The 12,086-nt window shown below is 38.6% G+C and overlaps 1 protein-coding gene across 4 annotated transcripts in view; it reads right to left on the bottom strand.

Moving 5' to 3' along the window:
• RELN (reelin) overlaps positions 1 to 12,086 on the bottom strand; it is a 543,089-nt gene that overhangs the window by 130,580 nt on the left and 400,423 nt on the right. For all 4 annotated transcript variants that reach the window (XM_058425556.1, XM_032761303.2, XM_032761302.2 and 1 more), the window contains exons 23-24: positions 7,442 to 7,579; positions 6,399 to 6,585 (exon numbers count right to left, since the gene is read on the bottom strand). In XM_058425556.1, the coding sequence (XP_058281539.1) occupies positions 6,399 to 6,585; positions 7,442 to 7,579 (325 nt within the window). The remainder of the gene's footprint in view (positions 1 to 6,398; positions 6,586 to 7,441; positions 7,580 to 12,086) is intronic.

Consider the following 12,086-nt stretch of genomic DNA (forward strand, 5'->3'; position numbering starts at 1 on the left):
TTGCTAATTACACCAAAGAGTACTAAAAAGCTTTTTAAAATTTTAACGAAAACACTCCGAATCCTTACTTTGCATATTTCCTCTAGGCAGAACAACGGAGGTGAAAGACCATCTATTTGAAATCTGTTGGAGCTGGGTTTGAATCTCAGCCCATTATTCATACTGATCATTAGCTGTGTGACCTTTCTGAGCTTTTATTTTCTTCAAAGGTACAATATGGATAATAATACCTTCCTCATAGGGTGTCGTGAAAATTAGATGAAATAACATGTGGCATGGAACTTGCTAGTACACAGCATGCCTTCCAGAGGGAACATCCTCTCCAGAGATATGCCCCTGACCCTGCTGTCCTGTGGGAATTAAAGTAGACCAGGCAAGGTAGAAGCTTCTTGACAAAAAGAAAGAATACTTGAGGCCAGGCGCGGTGGCTCATGCCTGTAATCCCAGCACTTTGGGAGGCCGAGGTGGGTGGATCACCTGAGGTCAGGAGTTTGAGACCAGCCTGGCCAACATGGTGAAACCCTGTCTCTACCAAAAATATAAAAATCAGCCAGGTATGGTGGCACACGCCTGTAATCCCAGCCATTCAGGAGGCTGAGGCAGGAGAATCACTTAAACCTGGGAGATGGAGGTTGCAGTGAGCTGAGATCAGGCCATTGCACCCCAGCTTGGGTGACAGAGTGAGATTCTGTCTCAAAAAAGAAAATAAAGAGTACTTGAATCGAATCTCTCAGGATCCTAGTCCCCTTCCCTTCTCTCTCACAAAGAGCGGTTAGGAGAGATCATTTAAATAAATCGTTGCAACCACTAAATGGTCTCTGCGTCTTACAAGTGTTACAAATTTCCTGAAATCCAGTAACTTGCTTCCTTTGCTTAGTGAATCCCCTGCAGGTCACAGTCCTGTGGTGAGGTGTCAGATAGAAATTAACAAGGTTTGTCATTGTTCCTGTTGTTCAAAATGATTTCAGCTAATGGGGCTGAAGAAAGGTTTGCTTATGAGAGTCTTCCACCTAAACAGATTCTTCCAAAGCTCATCCATGGATTTCTCTTGAGCTGGTCTCTGAGAGTTCCCAGGAAGTTCAATTAAAAGTCGAGAAGAAAACCTGAGATAATATACATAGTATTAGAGAAAAATGGCTCTCACACTTAGGATTTAAACTCTAATCCACTAAGTTAATTAAGAAAGGGTTTCGGGTATTAGAAGTCACAGGGGAAATAACTGGGGTTAATTAAAAGACTATACTGCTACTGATAGGTCTAAAGCCAATTAAGAGTTTTCAAAATAAACAAGGGTGCTAGTGAAATGAGAACTGAAGTCAATTCAGAGACAGAAACTCATTCTCTGGAAATCTCAATTTCAGGTATGTATTTGAGGAAATCTTGTAAGTTACGTGCATTTTTAAGTTGACATATATGCCTTTTAATTTTTCCTGTTGTTGATTTGAAATATTGTGAGAACAACTCAGAGATCCTAGCATTTTCAAGCCTCAGGATCATTACAGGAAGAATGATTTTTGGAAGAAAAACTATAGAACCTAGCAGGTTAATTCCAATCCAGCAAACTCCTATGAAAAACCTGGCATGTGGAAATGAGCCAGAAGGATAAAGATCTAACGTGAGGGGAATTATAAAAATCCAATTATCGCAATTAGTTGGTTGAAATGATTGCTCTACTGTGAAATTCAGAGTAGTGTTGTTTTTCCAGGAGACTATGGTGTTAGTCTACAGAGGTTTTGAAAGAATGTTTTGTGAGATTTTTGTAAATGATGGAAAATATTGCACAAATGCTTAGTTTGGCACTGAAAGTGTTTTTTCCCAGAGAATAGCACAAATCATTTTCTTTTGTTTGGTGACCTGAAATGCTGAACATTGTTTTAAAGGAAGAAAAAAGAAAAGGGAAATGGCTCATAGCAAAGTTTTTGCCAGAATTCAGAATTCGATGTAACATATGCTTTGCAGTTTTTCTGTTATGCTGTGATCAATGTATTTATGTGTATATGTGTAAACACATGCAATGTGTGTGTGTGCATATGTGTTGGAGTAGTAATATTGTGCCATTCCTGGTATATGGAAAATTGCCTCCAATTTCCCCACAAATTCTAGGTTAAAATGATTTACTGCTTTAAGAGTTTAGCTAAAATAAAACAAGTTTTAACAGGTAAGCTTTCAGAATCCAGAACGTTTATAACAAAACCTCCAAAACATTTCATGACTAATCACCTTTTGCTTTCCATTAGAGTCTTTTTAAATTAATCAAAATATCACTAGAAAGCAATTCTATTTACTTGAAAATAACCATTTCTTTAGAATCTTTTATTGTTTCCCAATTTTCTTTCTTAATTTTTTCATTCATTTATTCAGTCTTTCTTCAACAATTATACCAGGCAGAACACCATGTGTTATAAAAACAAAAATGAAGGGATTCACGGACTTCTGGCAGAGACAGGAATGGCAACCGAGGGCTGCAGACCCAGTCCTGATTTCTTGTCAAGCCCCATTTAGTCATATGATCATTTATTAATTTTCCAATCTATTTAGTCTCAAGAGTACGTATTGATTTGTAAATGTCTAGGGCATGACACGCATTTCTGAGCTGAACACCTTAGCCAGAGTTTGGCTCAGTCTGTGGGACTCCACATTCTGCTTGGTATTGTGAGGATGAAAATTTAAATATGATCTTTATATGCAAAAATAAGAGAGGAATTCTAAGAAAAGAGAGAAGTACAGTTTGCCAGAGCTCCAGAAAGCTTCAGGGAGGCAGTGGGATTTGAACAGAACACTGAAATTTTACGTGAATGCAGAGAAGATGAAAGGCATAATGGTACGCAGTGGCAAAACCTTGGATGGTGAGAATAGCTTCATAGCTGGAGCAAAGGGCTCATGCCTAGAAAACGAATATAAGCTATGTAGTTAGGGCAGGAGTATTAGAGACCATCTTGAATATTTGTGATCGGATACGGAAAAAATGGAAGTATGTATGTATGCATGTATTATTTATTTATTTGACAAAGGGTCGTGCTCTGTCACCCTGGCTGGTGTGTAATGGTTTGATCATAGCTCACCGCAACCTCAAACGCATAGGCTCAAGTGATCCTTCTGCCTCATTCTCCTGAGTAGTTTGGAGTACAGGAATGCTCCATTATGCCCAGCTAATTTTATTTTATTATTTTAGAGACAGGCTCTTGCCATGTTGCTTGGGATGCTCTTAAACTCCTAGCCTCGAGTGATACTCCACCTCAGCCTCACAAAGTGCTAGAATTACAGGGGTGAACCACCACATCTGAGTGGAGATAAGTTTTAGATAATATGATCTAGGCTGGTGGGCAATTGGTCTAAGGAACCCTTCCTTTGGGTTACTGCCCCTTCACTTCAACGTGCTTGCTGGTGGGGGCTGCCAGACAGTGTATCCACCTTGCTGCCAAACAAGCGAGTGCATGAATCTGGCTATACAATCATAGCACACCATTCCTCCCAGGACACTGTGACTGGCCGCCAGGAGCCTTCCCTGTTTTTTTCTATGGAGCTGGTTGGAAAGCCCTGTGGCTATGGTTCCATTCTCATAGTGACAGCTGGCCTGCAAATTGGGTCTACTCTTTCAAATCGGGTCTACTCTTAAGGGGAAAGTTCTGTGAACTTCAGAGTTACTGGTTCCAGGTCTCTCTTGCACCAGTCCCACTTAAGCCCTCCTTGTGTTTTCCTTCCCATAAACCAAATTTCTCCTTTTTTTTTTTTTTTTTTTTTTTACTTAAGATAGTTCTTCTTACTTAGAATTCAAAACAGTTCTGAATGAATCAACAGAAAAAAGTAAGATATAACCCAGGGATATTTTGACGAAAATTTAGGGGGAAAGCTGAATTGGAAGGGACAGAGAATTTTACCTTTGAAATGATGATTTTTAGTTAGTTGCAGGACATAAATGTGAAAATATTCAATAAGACAAATTTGGAATTTATTCTCATAAACGTCAACTATGACACCTAACACATATGATCTCTTTCTGTGTTCCCAACACTATTCTTTACTCTTTACTTGCATTCACTCACTTATTACTCTCAATATCCACTTTTCAGTCAAGAAACCTGAGATATAGAGAGTTGTTATAACTTTGCAAGGTGAACTGATCAATAAATTTTGGAGCCCAGATAGTCTGACTTCAGAGATCACCTTGAATTAAGTGGAAGAAATATTGATATGTAACCCTTTACATGTTAAAATGTCCGTGTATGTATATGTGTGCTCACTGGGGTGTCTGAGTACATATTGGTAAAAGATTCACAATCTTATTTATGCTTATAGGAAGCACAACCTTTCCATTTCCGAACAATTATACAGGGGATTCAGATATGTGCAATGCATTTTGATAACTGAGTGACTATTATCTTTAACAATAATCATCAGGGGAGGACCTTCCATGTCAATGGATAGGAAATACTGTTAAATGGACTCCTTCCCTGATTTTCTATAATCCTCTATCTTGTTTACTTGCTGTTTCTTTGTTCTTCACCTGCATTAAAACAAAACCTGCAGCTATTTTTGTATTTGCATAAATTAACACATCTTGGATTTCTGCCCAAACAGATTCTGCAACATATCAGCCCTGTAGCATATCACTCACACCTGTCTACTTGTTACACGCTGTAAAGTGGGACGCCTCCAATTACCTCAGAATTGGTGGCTATATTACCTGCTTGAAAGAAGTGATATTACACACTCCACATTCTAAAGATTAGGGTTAGACATGTTGCTCAGGTTGGATACTGGACCTGCTCTCTTTTTAGTCCCTTTCAAGACTATATAAGAAGATGGATTGGAGAAGAGAAAGAAGGTCTTGCCTAGTCTGCAGTGAGGGAGGAAAGAGAGGTGGTTACCCCTCTCCCATCCCTAACCGAGCGACACAGGTTGGGGTATTCCAAGAGCATTAATTTTAGTGATTCTAGTTGGCACCTCAGTCCTTAGTTGGTTTCTAGCAATCTGCATGCCTAATCTGATGCTACCACTGGGGAAGCTGACTACTGCAAAAAAAACTTTCATACAGAGTCCCACATCAGCAGATGCCACCAGCAGCCACCAAACCACCAAAGAATAGGACCTGAGGTGTCTGCCCACCCCAGACAGCTGGTCAGTTCTCTAAGAACAGCTCCACACACCCCCACTCTCACCACTATTCCTCCTTCTTCCCATCATATTCCTAAAATTAATGGATTGACAGACTTAATAAACACACACAGAAGTGCTTCCTGTATGTTATGAACTGTTCTACATGATTTACCAATACTAACTCACTTAATCTACATACTAACCCTCATGAAGTAGATATTCCATATCCCTGCTTTACAGATGGGGAAGCTAAATCACCAGGAGGTTGAATAATGTGCTTCAAAAATCACTAGAAATACCATTTGACCCAGCAATCCCATTATGGGTATATACCCAAAGGATTATACATCATTCTACTATAAAGACACATGCATACATATGTTTATTGTGGCACTGTTCACAATAGCAAAGACTTGGAACCAATCCAAATGCCCATCAATGATAGACTGGATAAAGAAAATGTGGCACAGATACGCCATGGAATACTATGCAGCCATAAAAAAGGATGAGTTCATGTCCTTTGCAGGGACATGGATGAAGCTGGAAGCCATTATTCTTAGCAAACTAACGCAAGAACAGAAAACAAAACACCACATGTTCTCACTCATAAGTGGGAGTTGAACAATGAGAACACATGGCCACAGGGAGGGGAACATCACACACCGGGGCCTGTTGTGGGGTGGGGGGCTAGGGTAGGGATAACATTAGGAGAAACACCTAATGTAGATGATGAGTTGATGGGTACAGCAAACCACCATGGCACGTGTATATCTATGTAACAAACCTGCATGTTCTGTACATGTACCCCGGAACTTAAATAATTTAAAAAAAAATCAAAGAATCATAAGTGGTCAAATTGGTTGGAAACAGGCAATCTGTCTCCAGAATTGCTTCCCTTAACCTCTAAGCTCATCCCCTTGTTGCCCCCAGGCCTCGCATTGACACACCCTCCAAAGGCCTGGGTGAGAAGAGACCAAGAGCCTTCCCTACACAAACTTCCTCAACACACAAGCCTGGCTGGAAATGGAGGAAAGGAAAGCAACGGTATTTAAATCAGGTACAGGAGGGTAGAAGTTTTAAACTGGCTTAACCTGATTTTTTAGTAACCAAAAACGATAATAAAAAAACAACAACAAGAATTTCCCAAGATGTAGCTAAAGAATAGGAATTTGATGGAGCCCAGTCAAAACCAGGGAACGTGGGGAACAATAAAACCATTTCATATTTGTACATTTGGAATTCAGAATCTCATATTAAACGAGCCATTGCCCAGATGACTTATTCCCAGCTGTTGGTCATACCTTGCTGAAGTACAGAGATGATCCAGAAGAGATGACACCACACCCTTGTTCTGGTTTTACAATTTCTCCCCCAATAACTTCTTGCCAGTCAGACTCCCAGCCATTCTGGTTCTCAAAATCTGACATAATCGTGGATGGAAGGGCAGCTTCCGGGTGGCATTCAGTGCCTTGGTACCCCTGGTCACACCTATGAGAGAGCAGGGCTGAGTAGGCAAGTTACAGGCCCACCTGCCAATGCAATGGCCCCCTGACCTCAACCATTTCCCATGTCTTACTTTTGCTCAGGTCTTATCATTCACACTAGATTTTTCCCTGCAGTGTTAATCCGGGTATGTGGTAGTAACAACCCTCAGTTTTTTATACTCCCCTTAAAACTGATAGAATCTTTTCTTAAAAGAAATAATGCTATAAGGGTAGAATTTGGGCATCAAGTACTTATGAAGAAGGACATTGGTATGTGTGCTTCTGTGAGTGAGTGTTGGTGGGGGTGAGGGATAGTGGGATTTCCCTATAGCCTTAAAAAGTCACATATAAATGTCTGTCTGCTCAACCAACATGTAACTCAGGCTACATTTTATAATTCCTTTTTCTGATTAAACTATGCCTTTTTTAGAGTCTTTAGGTATTCAAGTGTGTTCCTCTGTCCTCATTAGCAATAATCACCATCTCCTCATGTATACAACCATTAACTTCTGGTGAAGTGGTGTAAGAGGGCATGCAGCAGGGTTTGACTAGTGCTCTGAGACTCTCAGTGGATGAAAAGGGAAACAATGGCAAGGCTCTTTTAATAAACTCTGACGTTGAAGCCCAGGAGGCCTCGTCTTGAGGTTAGAGTTTGAGATTTAGAATATATGGTTTCATACTTATTTTAATGTAACAATATCTTTTACATCTAAAATAAGAACAGAAAGGAGGACTTGTTTCTTTTGGCTATTTCATTATTTATCGGTCTATCCATATCACTTTGATGACAACTGCTGTAGTATCCTCCAGCCACAAATCTTGAGAAGGATGGACCTTGTCGCGCTTTCTGGTGAACGTACCTGCATATGCCATGATCGCATGAGCCATGCCCACTGCACATGCTGGGGCACTGCTGCCCAATGTAAATGCTGTCCAAAGCCCACTCGTCTTGAGCTGTGTAATAGCTCTGGCTCCAACGGAAACGGGTAGCACTGGACCTAGAAACAAGGTATAGTATAACAAAAACTGTTTCAACTTTTCAGCAGTGACATTAGCAAAGAATGTCAGAGTCCAGAATCTTTCAGCTAACTAACTTTCTGGAACTTGAGCTTAGCTGGCATCAGTTTTCTTTAATTTCCACTCAATTATTGTCCAATGCAACAATTCTATCATGAAAGAAAGTTAAAGAGAAATCTGTCTATCGGATGCAATTCAATCTTAATTTGAGATGTTTTAAAAAAACAGTATCAGATTTTGTTGGTTGCACAGATTTGTTGCTAGAAAAAGTACTAAGAAAGAATATTAAAAAATAAAGACATCTACTAAACTGAACCTTTCTTTTTCTTTTCTTTTCTTTTTTTTTTTGAGACAGAGTCTCACTCTGTTGCCCAGGCTGGATTGCAATGGTGAGATCTCGGCTTACTGCAACCTCCGCCTCTTGGGTTCAAGCCATTCTCTTGCCTCAGCTCCCAAATAGCTGGGATTGCAGGCACACACCACCATGCCTGGCTAATTTTTGTATCTTTAGTAGAGACGGGGTTTCACCATGTTGGTCAGGCTGGTCTTGAACTCCTGACCTCAGATAATCCACCCACCTTCGCCTCCCAAAGTGTTGGGATTACAGGCGTGAGCCACCGCACTCTGCCAACTGAGACTTTTATAGACAAAAATGTAAGATGTTTAACCTCAGAGTAATAGAATTTCTTACAATAAATACAGTAGTTATTAGAACACTTTCAGCTAGTTCGTAATATAAAACAAAAGTTTTGTTTGGGGGTATTGTCTTGGGGTTGAGGGGACATACTACAATGCACTATATTACAAAGAAGAATATCTGGATGCTAAATTCTGCTTATTTCTGAAACACTAATTTGCCTGAGTTTCATGGATAAACTGATCTTAAGTGGGGATGAAAATTAAACAGTTCATTACACAGACAGAAACACTTGGGACCTTAATTCATTGAAACGAAATATAAAGTCCAGAGACGTAGATATTTTGAGGGTAATGTCAAGAAGGTGTCTGTCTATTCATTGACATTCTATAAAACATTCTTTTAAAATTATAGCATATTTTTCACCTGTAGGAATTTTCAGGGACCTGTGATTCTTTTGGTCAAAGGGCTAAATGAAACAAAGAAACAAAACATGATTTGCAAAACTACTGTGTATACTCAGTTCCACTGAAGGAACCTTTCCCAAGCACACTATATACAGATACCCTTGATCTTAATGACCTAAATGATCCATTAAAGTCTATTGTGTCAATTACCCACATATTAAGTACTCCCTAAGTACATAACAGACTGTTAAAATTCCGACTAAGCCTTTATTGCTTATTTTATCAATGATCTGTGACTAATAGGTTGTATTTTCATTCCTAGTAGGATAATACCAGGATTCACAGAGGTGCATCCAGTAGACACAGGGTTGCTGCATATCAGTGCTTGTCATGGAACATATGATGGCACAGATGCACCACCTCCTCTATGGTAATCAGTTTATATTTGTAATCAAACAGCCATCACAATTTTCATAGTCCCACTAAGAAATGGTTTTTAGAAAAGCCTACTATAAAAGTAGATGCATTATCTTAGAGCAGAGAGCGCTACAGAAGTAAGTAAGACTTATGCACCTTGTCATCCTGAAAAGGAAAGCTGAGTTTACTCTTTTAAGATAGAGTTTAATCTGAGTCAAGTCCACGGCCACGGGTGACTAGATTGTGAGCTCTTTGGGGATAGGGATATCTTTAGTCTCCATAGTTGGCACAGGAACAGAATAAAGTAGGTGTCCAAAAAAGTTTGCTAAAACAGTAAGTCAGTGAGTGGATGAACAGGTCAGTAAAGGGCAGCCTGCTTATGGCTTCTGTAGGTAACAGAATGAAGAATGTACTAGTAGTTGGGGGACAAGGCCCCTAGGACCCTGGTTCTGCAACTTAGCAGCTGTGTGACCTTTAGTGAGAAATATAAGCTTTCAGGGGCTTGTAGTTCCTCACCTCTCAAATAAAAGGTTTGGGCAAACTAATTTCTAAGATCCCTTCCAGCTCTCAAATATAATGATTCCTCTGCTGGTATATTGACCAAGTGACAATTTATTTTCTTTACAGTTACATGCCTATAAAAAACCCATGGCACCCATTAATTTGAGATTTTTTTACTTCAAAATGTGAAAATGGGCATGAGGAAGGGTTTCAGAAACTTGTCATAGGTTACATAGTTTATGCTTCTAAACAGTCACATGCAGACACATTCTAAATGGTTTCCCTAAGTAAATTAATCCTTATATGCATCTTATGAACTTTTAAAAAAGATATTATTTCCTTAGGACACAAAACTTCAAGGGGACAATTCCATTTAAAACCACAATCCAGTATGTGATGTTCCCCTTCCTGTGTCCATGTGTTCTCATTGTTTAATTCCCACCTATGAGTGAGAACATGCGGTGTTTGGTTTTTTGTCCTTGCGATAGTTTGCTGAGAATGATGGTTTCCAGCTTCATCCATGTCCCTACAAAGGACATGAACTCATCATTTTTTATGGCTGCATAGTATTCCATGGTATATATGTGCCACATTTTCTTAATCCAGTCTATCATTGTTGGACATTTGTGGGGTGGGGGGAGGGGGGAGGGATAGCATTAGGAGATATACCTAATGTTAAATGATGAGTTCATGGGTGCAGCACACCAACATGGCACATGTATACATATGTAACAAACCTGCACGTTGTGCACATGTACCCTAAAACTTAAAGTATAATAATAAAAAAAAACCACAATCCACAGTTTAATATGCTAATGTTAATTAAGAGAAAAGGCAGGAAAAAGAGATTGAATATTGGCTTTAGTTTTATTGAGAAAAAAAAATTAGTTGTGTGAGCAATCTCCAGCTGTCACACATGAGAAGACAAGGTGCAAAGTCTCTGAACTGCAGCAGTATCATTGCTGTGTCTCTCCCTCAATACAAATATTTAAATTGCCAATTTTTTCTTTCTCTACCTCTCAAAACTAAGTAATCTTAGGAAGAAAATCTTGTCCACTTTGGATTGAGTCTGAAGGCAGAACTACTGCTGTGTGGGTCATGAAATGAAGTTGACTTGCATTTGAAATCTAAACTCTCCAGATTCCCCAAAGCAACAAAACTTGACTCCTTTATTTGATTTTTCCTTCCTATATAACTTGAAGACTGAAATGAAACAGTATTGAATCGTCTCTTCATAGTTAGGTTACCTGAGGAATCAAGGTAAATGAAGGCTGACTAAATTGTATCTTCCACCTTCAGAGTTCCTGTAATTACATTTATCCAATTATTCTGAAACTCATTCACTCATTAGGTGTTGATTTGTTTATGAAGTCAGCAACTGACAGCTGTTTGGGTCTCATCAGGCCATGTTCTTATGTAAATGTCTCTCATAAAAACAAAATTAATTTTCATTGGGTAACAAATGTTCATACACAATATAATTTCTCTATGCAGGTATATACATTCAGCATTTCCATTCTAAGTTGCCCTATCCTAGCACATTTCCAAAAGTTAACAAATATGTGATAATGCAGGGACCACATTTGCTTTTACGTATTCAATTTATAATTGCATATGTTTAAATCAAAATGGCAGAACAAAAATTTGGCCAAAAAAAGATTACTGCTACAAACTGCATTCCCTTTCCCCAATGCTTGAGAAAAACCTGCTATTTGCAAAGGTTTAAAATTATCAAAATAAATAAAGTTATCAAGACTTCCAAGGAAAGTAAATATACTTTATTTTTATGGCAGAGCTTTTAAGCATTATAGATCCAAAAACAATGACAATAACTAGTAGAATACGATTTTTTGAAATGTAGCAATAATGTTTAGTTTAAATATTAGTCAGTAGGAATGTTAAGATAAATATCCTGCCGGATTGTTTTTAAAAAAATATTTTCACTTTTTTTTTTCCCAGGGCTTAGAAGGAAATTTGGAAAGGTAGAATTAAATTACTTGTTACATATACTTAAAGGTAAATGGTCTGAGGAATAATTTAGTAGAAAATTTATCTAACATCATAATCTTAACTATTTATTAAAAGAGATTCTTTATAATAAAACATCTCTTTAGCACATTGAGGCTCATCAAGTTAAAATTCTATTTAATTTCTCAAGGTCCAATAAGCACAACTACTACCTGCTAGGTACTCCAGGGAACTTAAACGCTTATGGGTTAATATATTTCCTTTCAGTGTGTATTTAACACTGATGATAATTAACCTTTTCTGACTATACTAAAACTTACAACTTGGTGTTGCTATCTTTTGAGCTAGAAAAGAATAATGCAGCACACAATTTGAGTGTCAAAGAACCTGCAAAGGCTTTTCTGATAAGGACAACACTTTCTGAATTTGCCTAAGCTACATTAAATAAGAACAATAGTTCATAATGTTTCTAGGGACAAAAAGACATCTCTAAAATATACTATTAGGCCAGGCGCGGTGGGTCATGCCTGTAATTTCAGCACTTTGGGAGGCCAAGGT

Source organism: Hylobates moloch, unplaced genomic scaffold, assembly GCF_009828535.3.
Source record: "Hylobates moloch isolate HMO894 unplaced genomic scaffold, HMol_V3 SCAFFOLD_1, whole genome shotgun sequence".
Taxonomy (NCBI): Eukaryota; Metazoa; Chordata; class Mammalia; order Primates; family Hylobatidae; genus Hylobates; species Hylobates moloch.